This window comes from Mustelus asterias, chromosome 23 (genome assembly GCF_964213995.1).
Source record: "Mustelus asterias chromosome 23, sMusAst1.hap1.1, whole genome shotgun sequence".
NCBI lineage: Eukaryota > Metazoa > Chordata > Chondrichthyes > Carcharhiniformes > Triakidae > Mustelus > Mustelus asterias.
The window spans coordinates 48,983,451-49,005,725 of record NC_135823.1 but is presented as its reverse complement, the minus strand read 5'-3'; the positions used below and the strand labels follow the sequence as shown (position 1 = coordinate 49,005,725).

General features: G+C 44.3%; 1 protein-coding gene across 6 annotated transcripts; it reads left to right on the top strand.

The window, feature by feature from the left end:
* The first annotated feature begins 1,797 nt into the window (after positions 1–1,797).
* On the top strand, positions 1,798–21,823 carry tfap4 (transcription factor AP-4 (activating enhancer binding protein 4)). 6 transcript variants are annotated; one of them, XM_078240486.1, is made up of 8 exons: positions 1,798–1,919; positions 3,035–3,132; positions 8,409–8,574; positions 9,233–9,331; positions 10,244–10,414; positions 11,895–12,038; positions 12,231–12,398; positions 19,206–19,957. In XM_078240486.1, the coding sequence occupies exons 2-8, from the start codon at positions 3,044–3,046 to the stop codon at positions 19,380–19,382; spliced, it is 1,014 nt and encodes a 337-aa protein (XP_078096612.1). In that variant the 5' UTR covers positions 1,798–1,919; positions 3,035–3,043; the 3' UTR covers positions 19,383–19,957. The 6 variants fall into 6 exon arrangements, with proteins under 6 accessions (XP_078096612.1, XP_078096613.1, XP_078096611.1 ...); XM_078240487.1 differs by having other exon boundaries at positions 1,903–1,919; positions 3,035–3,073; XM_078240485.1 differs by lacking the exon at positions 1,798–1,919 and having other exon boundaries at positions 2,551–3,132; positions 19,206–21,823.
* Positions 21,824–22,275: the final 452 nt, after the last annotated feature.

The window sequence follows — 22,275 nt, the reverse complement described above, 5'->3', positions numbered from 1 at the left end:
CAGCCTTCAGGAGAACAGTGACCATGACACCACACAACCCTGCCACAGCAACCTCTGCAAGACATGCTGGATCATCGACACGGATGCCATCATCTCACGTGAGAACACCATCTACCAGGTACACGGTACATACTCTTGCAACTCGGCCAACGTTGTCTACCTGATACGCTGCAGGAAAGGATGTCCTGACGAAGGAGCAGCAAGCTCCGAAAGCTCATGGTATTTGCTACCAAATAAACCTGTTGGACTTTAACCTGGTGTCGTGAGACTTCTTACTGTGCTGAGTTTAAACCCATAGCTTTATGACAGAGAGAAAATAACCTGAGCAAACTCATATTTGCAGCCTTTGGCCCTACCTTCTTCCAAGTGTTCAAATATCAGTTTCCTATCATCCGAGCTAATGTTGGAGGAATTTGGAAGATTAATTAAAACAGCTTTTATCTCCTGCCTAATAGAATAGAGGGGTTAAGAAGCCACAAGCTGCCACAGGACTAAACAAGGAGTGCGATTGAACATGGCATGATTTCTCTGAAATTGGCAACATTATTTCATGGGATGAGAAGAGCAATCAAGAAGAGGTGATTTTAAATCGTTATTTTTACTTATGTCTTAACTCCTCTCTACTCCTACATGTATTTCAATCTTAGTTATCTTGATCTAATTTATAACCTTGCCACCTTTTGTGTACACTTTGGCAGGCGCTCTCAACCCGAGCCCATCACTACTATTTCCTCCTTTATCCCTTCTCCACTTTTCTCTTTAGACCCCCCTCTCCCCACCCCCTATTATGTGTCCTTGTTCTTCTCTGCCCTTAGGTTTTCGATTTTCATTTGTTCATGGGATGGGGGCATCACTGGCAAGACCAGCATTTGTTGCCCTCTCTAATCTTGAGAAGGTGGCAGTGAGCTGCCTTCTTGAACCACTGCAGTCCATCTGGTTTAGGTACACCCACAGTGCTGTTAGGGTGGCAGTTCCAGGTTCTTGACCTAGTGGTAGCAAAGAAATAGTGATATATTTCCAAGTTAAGAGTGGTGTTTGGCTTGGAGGTAGTGGTATTCCCACCATGAGTATTGTTCCTTTAGACTGGAAAATTGTGCATGTTGCTCAGTTGTTCAGCAAAGGTGTGGGAGGGAAGCAGGGGAATTATCAACCAGTTAGCCTAACAGCTGCTATTGAGAAATTGGTGCTTGATAATAAGGATAGCAAGAACAACTTGAAAATTTTCAGCTCTATCCATGTACCTTCAGCCCCTCCAAAGTCCTTCCTGTCCAATCTGTGTACACTTAAATTTCTAGCTAATTAGCCTTCGGCTTTTAATTAATCGTGATATCCGGGCAGTTACTGATTCACTAAATCAAACTCTCTACACAACCTTTAATGCCCTGTCTCTTTCTCTGGAACTATTCTCACCCTAATGTTCCCTCGGTATAGTCCTCATCAGTGCCTTTTGCTCATTCATCTGCTGCCCTTGGTGTCACCATCCAAAATCATGGTGTCAAGTTTCCATAAGTATGCTGACCATATCCAGATATCTTCCTGACCTCCTCTGTTTTAAAATTGTCTACCTGTCAGACATCCAGAACAGGAGGAGCAAAAAATCCTTCCAATTAAACAGAAACCATTGTCTTTGGTTTCCATCACAAACTCTGTTCTCGAGCTGCTGACTCCATCTGAAGCTGGACTGTTCGCAACTTGTTATATTTCACTCCACTTCCTACCACACATCGCACCGTCACTCAGACTGTCTCAAACTCTGGAATTCCGTCCTCTCTTTCCTCCTTTCGGGCACTCCTTGGAAGCTACCTCTGAGAATAATTTTGGTCATCTGGCCTAATATCACGTTAAGTATCTCTGTGTCAAATGTTGTCCTCCAACATTTCTGTAAAGCACCTCGGGGACGTTAAAGGCACTATTTAAATGTAAGTTTTTGTTGTAACAAAGATCTGCAATCCTATCAGAAAGTTGCTGTATGAATGACGGTGATTTCTATCACTCCCAAACGTGCAGTTGCTTTGGGGGGGGGGGGGGGGGGGGGGCTGGTTCTGGGGATATCTGGTCATTTGTTCCAGTGCCTGAACAAGGAGGAGAGGATCTTCAAAGCTACAAAAAAAAACCCAACTGACTTCCGACTGTGAAATGCTTGAGTGACAGGAAACAAGGGAATGGAACTTCTGACCACCTGAATTGGCGGGCAGGCTATTCTGTGTTTAAATACCTTCAGCAATTCTTTCTTTGTGGTGGGTAGACAATGTCACCCTACTCTGTTTGGGTACAACAAAATCCCACCCCTTTCAGAGAAAAAAAAGAACATTCAGGACATTGTTTTCTGCTGTGCTACATTAGAGTGGGGTACAAAATATTAACCAGATGGTATTTTAATATTGAGATCCTCCAGCTTGTTGCACTTCACGGAAATCCCCAGCAGTTCCTTCCCCTCTTACTACGATCGACGCTTTCTCCGCAGTACTTTTTAACGCCGAATGTTGCTTTAAATATGCAAAAGGATGTGTCTCTTTAAAGCAGAGTCGGAGTAAGTGGGCGGGTGGGGTTGTATTTGCGCCTCTCTGTGTTCTCAGCTGCTCCAATGTCACAGAAGCTGTTGCTTTTCCTCTCAGCTTTTGCCAGCCCGTCAGCTGATGAGCCGCTTCACCCCACACACACACACACGTAGTGGCGTATGCAGAAACATCCCCCTTCTCTAACTGATCATTGCCCATTTCCTCTTTTCCCCTTTCACCCCAAGTGTGCCCCCTCTTCCCACTTTGCGACGAAGCCCCTTTTTTGAGAAGCGAACCGGTAACCTGGCTGCAGTCTGTCCGGGAGCTTGGCGAGAGGACCGGGGGGAATAGTCCTTTGTTTACATGCAATCCCGGTCCCGGCGGAAGGAGGCGGCGGTGCTGCGAAAGCACCAGCTGTTTCCCGCCATTTACAACCATCTGATAGAGCGATCAGCTGGAAACACACACACAGAACCTGCACTCAGCCAGCCTTTTATTTAACACAATTATTATTTCTGGACAATTCTTTTCTCCAGGTGCAAGACATGGAATATTTCGTGGTGCCGACTCAAAAGGTACCGTCATTCCAGGAATTCAGGAAGAGTGAGAAAGAAGTGATAGGAGGTCTCTGTAGGTGTGTACTTTTCTCTCCCCATTTATAAATATGGAAATATATATATATCATTTTTCTTTTGCTACTAACAAGCAAGGCTCCATCTGCTGTCTGCATGGAGGAGCTTGCAGAGCCCCAGGAGGAGGAGGAGAGACAGAGAGGTGGGGGATGCGGTGTTGTTGCTGAGTGATGGGGCTGCAGGAAGGGTTCCACGTGGATTCGGGGTTTGGAACGCGGCGGCTCCAGGGCAACGTTCCAAAGCGGAATGGATACATTCGGAGGTTCCAAACACACCCACGTGGGAAGCGCTGCATCCACGCTGCCCGAGCTAGGTAGCGGGGGGGGGGGGGCGGGGGAGTGTTGATGCGCCCACTTCCCGGTCACCGATCCATCTCTCACTCTCCTCTCTCAATCGGAGTCCAAACAATCCCCCCTCCTCCTCGCCCCAGGGGCGCACGTGGGTCCAGTGGTTACTTTCCGGGTGTAATTTGCGGGCCATCGGGTCGGATTTTTAAAAACAAAATGTCTGAAAGATTTCCCCCATGTCGGTTCTTCGGGGGCGATGCGAAGCACTGATCAGCTCATCTCCTCCCCCCCCCCCATCTGCAGCTAGTGTTGGGGCCGTGCAGAGCTTCGGGCCTGCCTGCTCCTCTGCAGCCCAGCTGGAGGTAGCGGGCGTGCGGCAGCGTGGGAGCTGTAGTCCATCTTGGCTGCTCGGAACTCTGGGAGTTGTAGTTTTACGCTGCAGAAAGGATTACCCCCCCTTGCCCCAAAACCAAATTCATCCAGCTCAACCTGACCTCCACTCAACGCCTATGTAAATTATTCTAAAATTGAGTCCCTTTTAAAATACCTTTGATTTTACCAGGACAGAAGCAAAATACTATGGATGTTGGAAATCTTAAATAAAAACAAGATAATGTCGGAAATACTGCCAGTCCTGCTGAGTATCCGAGGAGAGAGAAACTGAGGTAGTTTCAGGTCAATGACTTTTCATCAGGTCACCGACCTGAAGCTCTTTCTGTCACCGCAGATGCTGCCAGATCAGCTGTGTGTGGAGCACGGACCTGTTGGGCTGAACAGTCCTGTGATGTAAATACTATATATGTATTTGCAACATTTTCTGTTCGCATTGTTGAATATATTGGGAACGGATTGTTCACAGTCAATGCAGGTTACTGGATTTACTGATGTAATCTCATCTGGGGACCAGCATTCACACATTTGGTCTCACAACCGTTGATACCTGATCATCCTGAATCCACAACAGAGCAACAGGCTATTTGGCTCAATTGGTCAATGCTAGTTCTCATAAGCCATCTCTCTCTTTTCCCCTCTATATCCTCCCCCCTCATATATGCGTTAAGCCCCCCCCCCCCATAAATTCACAAGCGTTATCAAATGCACACCACAATATACTATAAAAAGGAGCTATACTTAAGACGTGCTGTAGTAGACCTAGGATTATTTGATTCTGTACCTGCCTCAGGAGTGTTTGATGGGATAGTGTGGAGGGAGCTATTCTGGTGAGATGTATTCACTGAACTCTTGAGTATGGGCACCATGGAAGTTATTTATATAGATTTTTTTCTATCGTATATATCTTCACTCTGTTTATTAATGGTGACACTTCTGTTCATTGCTGACATGTTCTTACAGTACTTGACAATACCCACACATTGTTTGCTGCATATCATGGAATGGTTATTGCACAGAGGGCGGCCGTTAGGTCTATTGTGTTTGAGAGAGCTGCTCAGCCAGTACCAGTGTGCAGCACTTTAGCCCTATAGCCCTGAACGTTTTATTTCTTCAAATAATTATCCAGTTCTCTTTTTTGAAAGCTTTGATTGAATCTGCCTCTGCTAGACTTCAGGCACTGCATTCCAGATTCTAATCATTTGCTGTGTAAAGAAGTTTTTCCTCAGATTGCCAACCATCTCAAATCAATGTTCTCTGTTTCTCCATCCTTCCATCAATGGGAAGTTTTAAAAAAATATCCACTTCATGGGAGGTGGATGTCACTGGCTAGGCCAACATTTGTTGTCCATCCCTAATTGCTCTTGAGAAGGTGGTGGTGAGCCACTTGCTTGAACCGCTGCACCCACACTGCTGTTGGGGAGTTCCAGGATTTTCACCCAGTGACAGTGAAAGAATAGTCATTTAGTTCCAAAGCACTGCTGTGTGTAGATTGGAGAACTTGCAGGTGGTGGTGTTCCCATGTATCTGCTGCTCTTATCCTCTGAGTGCTGGAGGTTGTGGGTTTGGAAGGTGCTGTTGAAGAAGTTATTAGATGGTACACACTGCTACCACTGTGCATCAGTGGTGGAAGGACTAAATGTTGAAGGTAGCACTTGGGGTGTCAATCAAGTGGGCTGCTTTGTCATGGATGGTGTCGAGCTTCTTGAGTGTTGTTGGAGCTGCACCCATCCAGGCAAATGGAGAGTATTCTTTCATGCTCCTGACTTGTGCCTTGCAGATGATGGGCAGGCTTGGGGAAGTTACTGGTTGCAGAATTCCCAACCACTGACATGTTCATGCATCACAATATTGCAATGGCTGGTCCAGTTCCATTTCTGGTCAATGGTAACCTGTACAATGTTGATAATGGGAGATTTAGTGACAGTAATACCATTGAATTTCAAGGGGAGATGGTTAGATTCTCTCTTGTTGGAGATGGTCATTGCCTGGTGCTTGTATAACATGAATGTTACTTGTCAGCCCAAGCCTGAAAGTTGTCCAGGTCCTGCTGCATATAGTCATGGACTGCTTCAATATCTGAGAAGTCGTGAATGGTGTTGAACATTGTGCATATATCAGTGAGCATTTCACTTCTGACCTTATGATGAAGGGAAGGTCATGAATGAAACAGCTAAAGATGGTGGCAACCAGGACACTTCCCTGAGGAATTCCTGCAACAATGTCTTGGGGCTGAGATAATAGACCTTCAAAAACCGCAACTATCATCCTTCATGCTCGGTACGACTACAACACTTAAGTTTTCCCCGATTCCCATTGGCTTCACTTATGCTCAAGATCCAGATGCCACACTCAGTCAAATGATGTCCCGATGTCAAAGGCAGTCACTCTCACCTCACTAGTTTCTCCCTTTCCACCCTGTCTGGACCCTTATGATTTTAAATGCCCCTATTAAGTCTCCTCTAAACCTTCTTCTCTTATAAAAAGTAACAGCACCAGTTTCTCCAATCTATCCTTGCGGTTGAGGGTGACGATGATACCATAGTTAATGAGTGAGTGATGTGTGCTCTGCCCAAAAGCAGGTCCCTTGACTCATTGTCTGCTGAAGCTTCATCCTGAGCCTTTTTCTTGACAGATTTTGTCATTACCCTCCATTCTCAGTGAGGAGGAGACTCCAAGTCTACCTCAGTTGGAACAGGAATCAAACCACATTGTTGATGTTATTTGGAACTACACAGTAGCCATCTAACCAATTGAGCTAACCTGTCCCTAACAGTGATAATATTATTGGACTCGTATTTCAGGGGTCCAGAATAATGCTCCATCAGAGCAGCTGGAATAAAATGTTAATCTCGTTAATAATAACCATGAAACTATCAGATTGTTGTAAAACCCATCTGATTTACTAATACCCTTAAGCGGGGGGAGGGGGGGTGGAAATCTGCTATCCCTATGCAGTCTAGCCTATATGTGACTCCAGCCCACAGCAATGTGGTTGACTCTCATCCCCAGGACTATTCTAATAAAACGTTTCTGCACCCTCTCCAGTGCTTTCACATCCTTCCTGAAGTGGTGCCCAGAACTGGACACAATGAGGCTGAACCAGTGTTCTATAAAGATTCGTAACTTGTTGCTTTTGTACCCTTTCGCAGGGATTTTCTGGCCGTCCATGCTGACGGACCAGAAGGTCCTGCTGACGGCACGCCTCGGCCATGGGTTTCCCAGCAACGGGGGGTGCATTCAATGGGAAACCCTATTGAAAATGGAGGGACCAGAAGATCCCGCCGCTGACCCATCTCCTTTCGCAGTGGGTTGCATTGAAAACCCCGTCCTCTATCTCTATTTATAAAGCCCAGGAACCCAAATGCCGCCTTAACTGCTTTCTCAACCTGTCCTGCCATCTTCAATGATTTATCCACATATACCACAAGGTCCCTCTGCTGCTGCATGCCCTTTAAAATTGTACCCTTTAATTTAAAATCCCTCTCCTCCATCTTCCCATCAAAATGTATTACTTCACTCCTCTGCGTTAAATTTAATCAGTCACATGTTCACCCATGCCAGCAGCCTGTCTATGCTTTCTTGAAGTCTATGACTATTCTGGCAGTTCACAATATAATTTTGTGTCATCTGTAAATTTTGAATAGGTCATTAATATAGATCAAGAAAAGCAGTGGTCCTAATATTGATTCTTCGTTTCTCCAGTCTATAAAACAACCATTCACCACTATCCTGTCACTCAGTCAACTTCATGTCCACGCACTGAAAAGGCTAAGGAAATTGTCTGGAGTGAGAAAATGTTTAATAATTATTGAGTTAAGAAGTTCTGCAATTGAAAACGACTTGTTAATTTATCGTTGAAATTCTGATGCAGGCTGCATGAACAATTTTGCTTTTTTTTAACATTCCTTTTGCATTAAAAAAATCAACATAATTGAAATTTTGCATCTGTATGTACTTCCTGTTGATAGTTTCCTTTGTAAATTCCTGTTTTACATTTCTGGTACCTACACCTAAAACGTGTCTCACTGTAACTGCACTCCCTTGTGCTACAACACAATTGGCAGGAAGCAGTCATTACAACCTGACTGGCAACTTTTATTATCGATGTAGGTACAGAAAATAATGGAGATACAAAAATGTGGGCAAAGTTCTGTCTGTTTAACTATCTAACACCTCTGGATCTTACTCGCCAGTATGGTTCCATTTTGATTACTGGATCAGTAATCAAATTTTGCAGGTATTTGTGTGGTAGACTTAGTGTGAAAAGAAGTGGGAACCTGTGTTAATTGCCTGCAGAGGGTTCAGACCAGCAGGCTTTCTGGTACAGCAGATTACGCCACTCACATTGGATTCATTGTCTCTTGTGTTGTGGAATGGGGAGTCTGTCACATACCAGTGACCCCTGATAGAAGCTGTTGAGTAGATGGGTACCAGGTGAGAATGGGATTGGACATGACGGCCATGCCAGTGGAGTCAAATAGACCACGAAAATGTTTTTACAATTGAATAATGGTCATTCAGGTGAAGTCCTGCAAGAGAAATTGTTAGAAAGTGAGTGGGAGGGATAAAGTTATGATTGTCTTGATATTATATTCCAGCTTGGCTAATATCCCACTGACCCAAGAGTCTCAGAGAGACCAGGAGAGGAGGATACGGAGAGAAATTGCCAACAGCAATGAGCGGCGCCGAATGCAAAGCATCAACGCTGGGTTCCAGTCCCTGAAAACACTGATACCACACACTGATGGCGAGAAACTCAGCAAGGTCAGGCTCCAATTGATCCATTTGTACAGTTTCCAGCAGGGGACTGAGGTGCTGAGACAAAACCACTCCGAATCGGAGAGAGGGTTACAGCACTTAGAATAGGAAGGGGTAGGGGCAGAGGGCTTGTTTTAACTATTTCTTTTTGATAATTTGAAGTAGTTTATCATTCAAATACACCAAGTTAAGTTGCAAGCACTTTTATATCAAATATAAATGCAGAAAAAAAATACAGTGATTCAAACATTGAAAAGGGACATTTTCCAAACACTCCAGAAGGGGCATTGCGAATCCCTTTCAATCGTTTGTCGCATACATTGAGAATAGCTGTTGTGTGTCTCTTACTGAAACAAAAAAAGGACTGGAAAGCAATACTCCTTTGCCATGACATTAATTTGTTGATCATGTTTAATTGGACAATCTGTTTCAGCGTGAGAGATTAAATGCGTCCAATTGGGTGATGGAGGAAAGTCTTCCAATGCTAATGATGGAGTGTTACTGTATCTGTTGAACAAATGCAAAATTGGAGAAAGTCCCAATAATCAGCTTCCCTCATGTTGCATTTTTCTCCAATTGAAGGAGATAATTTAGTTTCAGTGATTAAATATTACCCTGATTGGAGAGGCCCAATTCATGCACCTGTTATTTCTCTTCCTCACAGGCAGCCATTTTGCAGCAAACGGCAGAATATATCTTTTCACTCGAGCAAGAGAAAACCCGACTACTTCAACAGAACTCTCAGTTGAAGCGTTTTATTCAGGTGGGCAGAGTGCCTGGACTTGGTGGGGTAAGGGATGGTGTGTGCAATGGCCAGTGGCAGCTGCCTGTTTTCCTGGGACATCGCTGGGTGCAGCCTTGGCAGATTGAACGAATACAGTGTTTAGGTTGAGGTGGGGACTGTACAGTTTGGTTACGGTCTTGTAACTCGTGGTGCTGGTGGTGAGCTGCACATTGCACTTTTCAAAGAAGCCTCTTTTAAGGAAGACACATGCCCTCTGTGGACAACAGGTGGTGGGCAGAGGATAGTAGCTGGAAAGGAGGGGATAGTACAACCTATTGCCATTTTTAAAACAGGTATGCCCCATCAATGTGGGACTGCTTAACTGGCTACCACATCAATAGTCCTCTGACATTGGCAGGTACAACAATAATAGTTGACCATAACTTTAATGTCCCTGTTTGAGTAGTGAATGATCCTTGTAGTGAGTGCTTTACAGAGGAACAGGAGGAGGCCATTAACTCTTGAGCCTGCTCCACCATTTAGTTGGATTGTGGCTGGTTTATTCCCCAACTCAATTTTTCTGTCTTTGCTTCATATGCCTTAATAGCCCCAAGCAATAAACATCAATTGATCTTGACTGGGGTGTTGTCAGGCACATGTGATGAGCAGTTATATTCTATGTGGGTGTTTAACAATGATTGCATTTAAGGACTGAGTATGAAGAGATACAGTAGCCAATTTAAACATAGCAATCTCTCACAAACAGCAGTGAGATACATGACCAGATAACTTGTTTTCTGTTATGTTGATCGAGGATAAATATTGGTTAAGCCACAGGGAGAAGTTGCCTAACGTATCATCTAAAATGCAGCGCATTCAATAGCATAGTACTCCCATTGTGATTACACTTGGATTAGGTGTCATTGCGTTTAACGGAGCTTTGCCTTCCAGGAGTACAGTGGTTCCTCCCCCAAGCGGAGACGTGCAGAGGATAAAGATGAAGGGATTGGCTCCCCTGATGTCTGGGAAGATGAGAAGCTGGATGACCTAAAGCGGGAAATGATTGAATTGCGACAGCAGTTGGACAAGGAGCGTTCAGTCAGGATGATGCTGGAGGAACAGGTTGGTGGTGTTTGCTTTGATGCATGTTCACAGATGGAAACAGCACCAGGTGCAGTACTAAGGCACGCACACCCGAAGGAACCAGATTTGATCTTGGGGCCGAGTCAGTTGATCACACTAACCTTTAGCACTCGGATGAGGGAGAAAGGGAACATGATCTCTGTGCTTGAATGCTGTCCGGGAAGCTACTCTGGAATCTGTCTGTGTGTGGATGTTAGGTGAGGAGTTTGGTTGTGATGCCACCACCTGGACGTTCCCCTCCAAGCCTCTCACCACCCTGACTTGGAAATATGTCGTCGTTCCTTCCCTGTCGCTAGGTCAAAATACCGGATCTCCTTCCCTAACAGCACTATGGGTGTACCTACACCTAATGACTGCAACTGTTCAAGAAGGCAGTTCATCGCCACCTTCTCTTAGGGATGGGTAATGAATGTTAGCCTAGCCAATGACGCCCATATCCCATGAATAAATAAAAAATAGTCCTTTTATTCCATTCATTCATGAAGATGGGCACCAGTGGCAGTGCAAGGATTTTTGCTCACGAGAAGGGGCAGCACAGTGGCACAGTGGTTAGCACTGCTGCCTGACAGTGCCAGGGACGTGGGTTCGATTCCAGCCTTGGGCGACTGTCTGTGTTGAGTTTGCACTTTCTCCTCGTGGCAGCGTGGGTTTCCTCCCACAGTCCACAGATGTGCAAGTTAGATGGATTAGCCATGCTAAATTCTCCCTTTAGTGTCCCAAAATGTGTACGTTTGGGGAATTAGCAGGGTAAATGCGTGAGGCTACAGGGCTAGGGCAAGGGGTGGGTCAGGCTAAGGTGCTCTGTCGGTGAGCTGGTGCAGACTCGATGGGCCGAATGGTCCTCCTTCCGCAATGTAGGGATTTTATGAACTGCCGCCTTGATTACAACTGAGTGACTTACTGGGCCATTTCAAAGGGTAGTTAAAAGTCAACCTTATTGCTGTGGAACTGGAGTTACTTGTAGGCCAGATAAGGATGACAGATTTCCTCCCTCAAAAGGAAGTCAGTGAACTAGATGGGTTTTTACGACAATTGGTAGTTTCATTGTGACATTGTGACTGCTACTGATACTAGCTTTTTGTTCCAGATTTATCTAATGAACTGAATAGAAATTCCCCAGTTGCCTTGGTGAGGTTTCAATTCATGTGACAAGATCATTATTCTGGGCCTCTGGATTCCTACATTGTCACTATACTATTGTATTCCTAAATGGCACACAGACACTGACTGGGCACACAGTTGTCACCTGGGCAAAGTATTGTCGAGCAGCTAGGAGCTGTGTTAGGAGTGGTGGGGAGGGATAGTAATGCAGCAGGTACTTCCAGCTAGACTCAGCATTGCATGTGAAACAGGAGCCCAGTGGATCGGAGGCCACGCTTTTTCCAGAGCCTATTTTAATTTGATCTCCGGAAAGCTCTCCACTGTCCCTCAGAAACTGATGAGGTGCATCTGTTGTCAGGTTCGCTCGCTGGACGCCCACATTTACCCTGAAAAACTAAAGGCTATTGCGCAACAAGTACAGCTGCAGCAACGGCACCAGGAGCAGCCCAAGATCCTTCAACAGGAGGAGCAGCATGAGCCCGAGTCCCATCTTATGACACAGGTCAGCACTTGCCTCCCTAGTGCTCAAACTGCATGCAGTAACATCAATTCGTTATGCCTCTCTTAGAATCAGAACACAATTGTGTGAGGCTTCAGCCAGTGTCAGCAGTGGGCTCTTATAAGAAGTTAGTGAGCAACACAGGTTAACTTGTTATAATAACTTCTTCTTTTCCCCTCTCTGGTTATCTTTTAGCTCCTGCCAGCACATGTCTTCCCAGCGTCAACCCACCATCCCACTGTCATAGTGCAGACTCCACCCCCACCGGCTTCACACCAAGTCACCGTGGTAACAATGGGACCATCCTCAGTCATCAATAGCCCCTCCACTACATCAAGACAGAACCTAGACACCATTGTGCAGGTAAGGCTGTTGCCCTGATGGCCACAACTCCCCAGGGCTTCCAGCAGCCCTCTAGATTTTAAGAACTTAGGAACAGGGAGAGGCCATTCACCCCATTAGACCTGTTCTGCCATTTAGTTAGATCATGGACGATCTGTAGCTTAGCACTTAACATTTAATCACCTCTGATCCATAGCCCTTTATCCAACAACAAAAAAACAATCTTAGTCTTGGAAATCTCCAATTGACCCCCAACATTCTCAACCATTTGGAGGAGGGTTTCAGATTTCCAGTACTCTCTAAAAATGTCCTTCTTGATTTCACTCATGACTTGGCTCTAATTTTAAGATTATGCCCCTTGTTCTGCTCCCCTACCAGAGGAAAAGTTTTTCTTTAACTGTCTTGCACTTTAATCAGATCACACCTCAACCTTCTAAACTGTTCTTTAAACCTCCAAGCTTCAGTGTTGTTTTGGCAGATTTGCAATGCACCCCTTCAAGACTAACGTATCTCACCTTAAACATCAAGATCTCTTCTTCTAGATTCTACTTCCATAGGCCCCAATCTACTAGTTTATCAGCAATTCTTGGTGCCAATGGGTCAACACTGCTCACAGAAAAAGCCTAAATTCTGCAAAATTGGGCAGATTATCATAGAATCCCTACAGTACAGAAGAGGCCATTCAGCCCATTGAGTCTGTACCAACCTCAATCCCACCTGGGCCCTATTCCCGTAACTATTCATTTACCCTGCTCATCCCCCTGACACTAGGGTCAATTTAACATGCTCAATCAACCTAACCCGGACTATGGGACGAAACCGGAGCACCCAGTGGAAACCCACGCAGACACGAGGAGAATGTGCAAACTCCACACAGTCACCCGAGGCTGGAATTGAACCTGGGACCCTGGTGCTGTGAAACTGCAGTGCTAACCACTGTGCCACCATGCCGCCTGAGCTAATTACTTGAACTAAATCCTCATTTGGCCTTCGACCCCATCATGAAGAAACAATAAACAAGTTGCCATAGGTTGCCATCAACTTCTCTCCTGATCATCCTCCCACACTATTAGAAACAACAACCAAAATCAAACCTCTATCCAGTGGCAAAACTCCAGGCGTTGATGTTGTTGTCCCAGCTGAGGCCTACAAGGCAGGAGGTCAATGCCTGATCAGGAATCTCACTGAATTCTTTAAGTCTATGTCGCAGCAAGGAACCATCTCACAAGAGTCCAAAGGTACATCCCATGTCAAGCTGTACAAGCAGAAAGGAACTTGCTAATCTTGTGACCATCTCAGAGGAATCTCACTTCCCTCCAAAATCTTTGCCAGAATTCTTTTGAATGAGTTAGTGCAACATCTCGACCAGGATCTGCTGCCAGAGAATCAGTATGGTTTCAGAAATGGTTGAGGAACCACTGATGTGGTGTTTACTGTTAGATGACTCCAGGAGAATTGCCAAGAACAACATGGACCTCTACACCATGTTTGACCAAGACCTTTAGAATCAGATCCTACAGTGCAGAAGGAGGACATTTGTCCTATCGAGCCTGCACTGACCACAAACCCACCCAGGCTCTATCCCCATAATCCCAAGCATTTACCATAGCTAGTCCCCCTGACACTAAGAGGCAATTTAGCATGACCAATCCACCTAATCTGCACATTTTTGGAGTGTGGGTGGAAACCAGAGCACCCGGAGGAAACCCACGCAGACACGGGGAAAAATGTGCAAACTCCACACAGACAGTGATCCAAGCTGGGAATCGAACCCGGGTCCCTGGTGCTGTGAGGCAGCAGAGCTAACCGCTGTGCCCACAGTCAAACATTTTTGAAATTCATGGAGAAATTTGGCTCCCCTGGAAAATTCAACACAATGGTTCAACATACTCGTGTGTAGCCTGGATGATGGTGATTCTTCTGACCCATTCTCAGTAATTAATGGAGTTAAATAGAACTGATTTGATTTGATTTATTATTGTCACATGTATTAGCATACAGTGAAAAGTAGTGTTTCTTGCGCGCTATACAGACAAAGCATACCGTTCATAGAGAAGGAAACGAGAGAGTGCAGAATGTAGTGTTACAGTCATAGCTAGGGTGTAGAGAAAGATCAACTTAATGCAAGATAAGTCCATTCAAAAGTCTTGACAGCAGCAGGGAAGAAGCTGTTCTTGAGTCGATTGGTGTGTGACCTCAGACTTTTGTATCTTTTTCCTGACGGAAGAAGGTAGAAGAGAGAATGCCCGGGGTGTGTGGGATCCTTAATTATGCTGGCTGCTTTGCCGAGGTAGTGGGAAGTGTAGACAGAGTCAATGGATGGGAGGCTGGTTTGTGTGATGGATTGGGCTACATTCACGACCTTTTGTTGTGCTAGCTGTGCTAGCACTCCTCCTCTTCACCAAAACATGGCGTTTTTCTCACCATGCTTTCTGATCCCTTCCATGATGCTGATCCTAGCATCAAAATAAGATATTGCACAGACTGCTGCTCAATCTGAGCTGACTGCAGACAAAGACCGAGGTCACCAAAGACATGCTTTGTGGTTTCCTGTCTGTCAATGACTGCATTAGCTGCTGCTTCAGAGCTGGAATTGTTCTCCAATGTGGCCTTGTGATCAGAATGATGGAAACGAAAAGTACCGTACCAGCTTGCTCCCTCAAGCCCAGAATTTCAGTTCATGACCAGAACCTATTAGCAGTGAATAAGTTCATTTATTTCACCAGCACACCGTCTCGGGATGTCTATATTGATGACAAGAGACATCCAAGAATTGCTAAAGCAAGTGTAGCCTTTGGCAGACTTTGAATATCAGTCAGGGGATGAAGAGGACTTAATCTGCCTACCAAACAAAGTCTATAGAGTTTAATAGTCCTGCCCACTCTGTTCTATGTATGTGAGAAGTGGACTGTGTACCAGCGCCATGCCAATAAAGTCAACCATTGTCAATTGAGCTGCCTTGGAAGCATCTGAGGATTAGATGGCAGGACAAAATATCAAACTTTGAGGTGGTCACCTGAACTGGCATACCAAGCATCCAAACCTTTTTGAGACAGTCACAACAGATTCACATTGGGCTGGTCATGTAGCCATAATGCCTGACACCTGCTTACCAAAGTGAATCTTCAATGGATAGTTGAGTCTAGGGTGCATTCTCGTGATAGTGAAAGGAAGCGCTACAAAGCCATGCTGAATGGAGGCTTCATTTAGGAGTTTTGATATCAACATAAAGTCCTTGGAAAAGCTTGCCAGGATCACTGCACCTGATGCAAATTGGTGTGACCTTCTTGTTAGGGACCAGATCAGAAACTCCAAGGAATATTATGAAGTTAGCCTAGATCCCAACTTTTTTGAATTAGGGTGAGCATAACATGTTTTGCTCCAGGTACGATTCAATTGACCCACTAGAAAGCTTTTATTAAAACAAACTTTATTTAAGAAAGTTAGAATATAACAAAAAGAATTAGCATAACTTTTATCAATTAAAATACTTAAACATCATCATAGAAATCATCATCATCATAGAATGACATGACAAAGTATAATTCCTAACAGCTATCCATCTCTATAGTTCCATTGTAAGCAGTATCCTCAAATATATAAATCACTCTTCAGAATTAGCACAAAACAGATATGCTCACATGGGTGCTACATTTCCAACATTTTAACCCCTCTGGAGAGATACCTATCTTTGACTCCCATACATCAATTTCCAGAGAAGCATATAATCCTCAAACAGCAGAACTTCAGAGAAATAAACCTAGTCTCTGACAGATCCCAGTCTCCAGACTTGGGAGAGAGAAAGAACTACTTTTCTTTGCAGCTTCCAAGCAGCAACTGGATTGATTTTTCTGTATAAGCCTAGCACCATCCAGTCACATATCCTTACTTGTCAATCAACCTAATGAAGCCCCACTCTTCAAAACCCCAGGGGAAAACAGTAAAATAATAGAACAGCATCAGGCCAGATTAAAGCAAACATTCTAGCAACCAGGACAACTATGCTACTGCAGTAACAGTAGGGCTGCTGGATGCAGACAAAATGGCACTGAAAATAAAACAAACCGCTAAAACAGATCCTGCTCAAGAAAGATGACCCAAATACATTTCTTAAAGGCACAGTATCATCACATTCTTCAAGTGCAAATCACAGGTAGAGAGAAACGCAAGGAGAGGAATCGATGAGCCAGCCACTCATCCAAAACTCAGTCGGCTTCAGTATCCTGTCCTGTTTTCAGCAGAACTCTTTGGGCACAGATCAGCCGCAGCAGCCACCTATGTACCGACTGGAACCCTACAAAAACCCCAAAGGATGAACATGGTCATCTTTGCCTCAAAGAAGACATTCCTCTTCGGGTGTGGTGCCCAGAACTGAATGCAGTCACTCCAGATGGGGTCTAAACAAGATGATTCAACTGAAGCATAATTTCTTCCCCTTTGTATTTCAGTCTCTTTGAGATAAAGGCCAACATTGCATTAGCCATTTCTGATTTGTGTAACTGTGAATTGACTTTTGGTGATTTGTGTACTCAGACACCTTTCTTGTTTCCATCATTAAGAAATATTCTGACTTGTCTTTCACAGATCCAAACTGAAAGACCTTACACTTCCCTACACTGAACTGCATATGCTGTAGTTTAGCCACTTATTTATTCTCTCTGTTCCCTTTTGTAACATCCTGCTCTCACTTACATAAGTTCCCATGCCTCCTAACTTTGTGCAGAGAGGGAGCGAGCCCTGCTGGTTTTCTCTCCTCCAGTCCAGCAATATGAGATTGTTATGTCTCTCTTGGCTGAAAACTCTTTGAATTGGGAATGGGGGTTTCTCTTAATAATCATTACAAATAGAAAATTTTACCAATTTTGCCTCCAGTTTCTGCCCTTTTCTCGCCTTCGAATGGTCCATGGCTGACACTTCCCTTCTCCATTTCTGGGGATAGGCTATCAACCAATATTCATTAACCCACCACTAATTTGACTACACAGCCTGATAATCTGTTTCCTGTAAGGATTCTACCATTCTCCCACTTTCTCCATTTCTGTTACATCTATTCTGATGATACAATCTCTTACACTAACCCTTCTGATATTTGTTCCTTTTTCTTTGAGGATTTCCCTACCTCCCTCACTGCAGTTGACAAGATCCTTGACTCTGAATACTCCATTTCCCACACTTCTGTTCTCTCCCCTTACCCTCCCTCCCAGAAGCATAAGAGGGTTTCCCTTGTCATCATCTGTACATATTCAGCATCCATATTCAATGGCTCATTTTCTACGACCTTCAGCATTACCATCAAACACATCTTGGCCTCCCCTTTCAGCATTCCGAAAGGTCTGCTCCTCAGTCACTCCCTTCCCTTGTGAGCGAAGATGGATCCAACACCTGCCCTTTTACCTTCTCCCTCTTCGCTGTCCAAGGCCCTAAACAGTCCTTTCAGGGGAAACAGCAATTTATAAATATTACTTTAAAGTTTGTCTACTGTATTTGCTGTTCACAATGTGATCAGCTCTCCATTGGGGAAATCAAATACAGATTGGGTGACTGCTTTGCGGTCCACAAGGATGACTGTAAGTTGCCTGTGGCTTGCCATTTATCCCTACCGTGCTCCCATACTGACCTCTGCCCTTGGCCTTCTGCAGTGTTCCAATGAAGATCAATGCAAGCTTGAGGAAAAGCACCTCATCTTTTCTTTAGGGACTTTATAGCCTTCTGGACTCAACATTGGGTTCCAACAATTCCAAATTGTCATCTCTGTCTCCATTTTGTTTCCTTTTTCTTTTCTGGTTTTGATTTTTCTATTTTTTTTCAAATGGCAGTTGTTCATCATTCTGCCATTCACATCTCCTCTAGCCGCATCTTATGTTTCTTCTCTTGTCCTATTATTACTCCCTTTTGTCTTGCACCACCAATCCTATATACATGGGTGGTGTTGGTTACTCAAATGCTGACTAATGGAGAGTTCAGTTTACTAATGGAATAAAACACACGATATGTAGCACAAACTAATATGTAAGTACTCAGAAAATAAAGAATAGTATTCTTGCTTCTAATCTTCAATAGTGCATTAAAACATAAAATAATACAATAAACAGCTTTGAGGTCTGTATCACTTTGTAATTACCTTTGGTTGGTAAAGTGATGATTTGTGTTAGGAGAACGTCAGAGCCAGGGACCTGGTTTGATTCCAGCGTTGGCTGACTGTGTGGAGTTTGCATGTTCTCCCTGCTTGGTGGGTTTCCTCCGGGTCCTCTGGTTTCTTTCCACAGTCCAAAAATGTGTAGGTTAGGTGGATTAGCCATGGTAAAAGCATGGGATTACGGGTATAGGGTGGGGATAAGATGTTCTTTCGGAGACTCGATGGCCTCCTTCTGTTCTGTAAGGAGTGTATGGAAATTCTGGTTAATAGAAAATTCTGGTTGGTAGAGCACGGATAACACAGTTTACTATACTTATTTAAATTTTCCCAGTTTTGATGAAAAGTCTTCAACTTGAAATATTAACTCTGTTTCTCTTTCCACTTATGCTGCCAGACCTGTTGAGTATTTCCAGCATTTTCTGTTTTCACAAGTGCAGATTCCTGCCCTGGGCTGGGGAAATGAACGATCAGGCATTGATGCCAACTGTGGCACCTCAAGTAAGACAGGTTAACTTGGTACAGTCACAATTTGAACCGTGGGTCACTAAGATTCTTGTGGTAGTTTCCTAATCAGCCAACCTGGGAAGCTTTACTGAGATTTTTTTCCATATCAAACAATCATCCCTGTGCTCCTCTCTTCACCTGCTCCCAATGGATTGATGACCACTGAGTTTCTTCTATTTAAATTGCAGGCGATCCAGCACATTGAAGGAACACAAGAGAAGCAGGAAGAGGAGCAGCGACGAGTGGTCATTGTCCAGCCTAACCGTGCTTGGTCAGGCACCGAATCAGACAGGGAGAGGAGTGAAGCGACGGAAATTATGGTGCCAGGCGAGGAGAAAGAGCCCATGGAGAGAGTACTTCCATGACACTACTGATGTGCCAGGCCGGGATTGATCCAAACATCGTTCTCAATGTTTTTATTCCGAGAAAGGAAAAAAAGGTTGAGGTCTCTTTTTCGACCTTCCCAATACTGTAAACCATCTCAGCCTGGAATGAGAGAGGCTATTAAAAATCTGGACCATACCAGAAGGGATTGCAAAATCCTTTCTTGCGCTCATGACTACCTTGGAATTCGTAGCTCAAGTGTTGCTGAAGGACATTTTAGCATTCTTTTATTTTTTTACGTTTTGGGGAGGGGTGGGAGTTTCAAGCACTTACCAATTTGTTCAGTCCAGTGGGGCACTTCCTCCCAGTGTGAACTGTGGACCCCACTTCTGTAATTGCCGCCCCCCCCCCCGCTTCTTGTACTGATGTAGGTGATTTTTTTAAACATTGTTCTTCATGTAGTTGGTTTGTTAGTTCCTTCCATTTCTCCCGTATCCGTTTTTTAAGTTGAGATGAGGTTTGTTCATGGAAAAACTATTATATTTTGTTAAGAAAGTGGGGAAAAAAGGCACCTGCCTTGCAAAGAAAGAAATAAAGTTTGTACTTTGTTTTTTTTAAAACAATTCGTTTTTTTTGTGTGCATGCGTTTTTCTATGACTAAGTGTTAAGCATATGTGTGCAGATAAACATCCGATTAATGTTGACCAGAAGACCACTCAAATTCAGGACATTAGGGTAGTCTTGACTTTTTGTGGAAAATAATTAATTGGTCACCAGTTTTACATCTCTTCATTTTTACTTTGGTTAGCACCAGGGATTCTACTCCTGAATTATTGCTCAACCCTTGCCAAAAGTTACATCCATGTGGACAGGATTAAGGTTTGTCTGTGATTTTAAAAAGCAAAGTAGAGATAGTGGTTGTCCAAATCTGTAGGCAACTGCCTAATACCCAGCATAAAACCAACCCCCTATATTAAAATAATACTTTTAATGTGGTACTAGGTTGAATGGTGCTTACTATGAGCATTAATAGATAAAATTAGACACAGAGCCACCTAAGGAGATATTAGGCAGGTGACCAAGAGTTAGGTTTTAAAAGTGAATCATTTTTTATTCATTCGAGGGACATGGGTGTTACTGGCTGGCCACCATTTATTGCCCATCCCTAGTTGCCCAAGGGCAGTTGAGAGTCAACCACGTTGCTGTGGCTCTGGAGTCACATGTAGGCCAGACCAGATAAGGACGGCAGATTTCCTTCCCTAAAGGTCATTAGTGAACCAGATGGGTTTATTCCCGACAATCGACAATGGTTTCGTGGTCATCAGCAGATTCTTAATTCCAGATTTTGTTTTTAATTGAATTCAAATTCCATCATCTGCCGTGGCGAACCCGGGTCCCCAGAACATTAGCTGAGTTTCTGGATTAATTGCCCAGCGATAATACCACTGGGCTATCGCCTCCCCTTAAGTGGGGGAAGAGAGTTAGAGATCTTTAGGAAGGGAATTCCAGAACTTGGTGCCTAGTCAGCTGAAGTCACGGGCACAAATAGCTTAAGAGCCCACAGCTAGAAGAAAGCAGATATCCTGGAGGGTTGTCCAGTTGGATGAGTTTACAAAGATGCTGATGGATGAGATCAATTGAATAGGAGAATGCAACTTTTAAATTTTAAGTAGGATTGGGAGCAGAGGAGTGAAGAGGAAAAAGATCCAAAGAAATCTGACAGAGTAAATGCATGGAATAAAAAATCCAGTCCATTTGTTAGTTAACAGAATCAGTACAACCTCCTTTTTTGATGGGGGAGGGGGTGAGGCAGGCCAACAGGTCACATGGCTCCTTTGCTTGCTTGTGGCAGCATGTGATTGGCCCAATAGCACCGAGGGGGCTAGATTTTAAAAATGGCAATCCTGTGTCATGGGTATGATGAATAATGGCATCCGCTGCTATTTCTGTGGTGCTAATCCCCTCTGCCACTGCTCTCTGCAAATACATCTGCCATTTCCAGCAGCAGCAGCAGGTGTCCCTGTTCGATGGAAAGACAGTCCCTTCCCTGTATGTCAGCAACAGCAGAGGAAGATTAATCTCGAGGCTGTACAAGAATGTTTGGGCCATGTGTGCACCAGGAGCCGAGGCGCCCCATTCCTGGCCAGTTAGAGAGCACACGGTCAAAACTAGTGCCTGCCCAGTTACAAGGTGTCAAAGGAACGCAGGAAGTTTATACTGTGACATGTACATGCTCAGCAAGACTGGATTAAAGGTCATCAAGCTCCCACAATATACAAATCTAATAACTGGAAAATTCACTGAAACCCATTTGGGGAAAAAAAATACAGATGGGCAAGTTTTTCCTTGAATGAATTTTGACACCCCTCCCAATTGTACTCTCCTATACACTGCACTCCCAGCCATTGGGAACAGTCCTGGCATGAGGGGCTGGGTGATTATGTACTGAGATGTTGCAAAATTTAATACAAGTTTTCTTTTCAACTTTGCCTCTTCCTGACTTATGCTGCATGATAGATGTTGGATGTCCATTCTTTATTTTTTGATTGTTGATAGGCTCTTCCACTGTAGGTAGCATCACACACCAGTCCCATCCAATCCTCACTCAACATTGCACACCTCCCTGATGTGACTGGGAGGCAATCCTGGCCGATTTATTTTCCTGTCCTGTCCCTAATGGAGGGGCCATGAACCCTATTAATTGCTATGATTGGGTAACTCAGCACAGACCAGCAATCAAACTTTACTTCTCACCAAAGAACTATATTTTTTCCTATTGAACTCATCACAGTGCTTTGAGTTTCTTTCCTTTAATTCTGGGTGCCTGTTATGCTATATTTACAGTAAGAAGTCTCACAACACCAGGTTAAAGTCCAACAGGTTTATTTGGTAGCACAAGCCACTAGCTTTCGGAGCGCTGCTCCTTCATCAGGT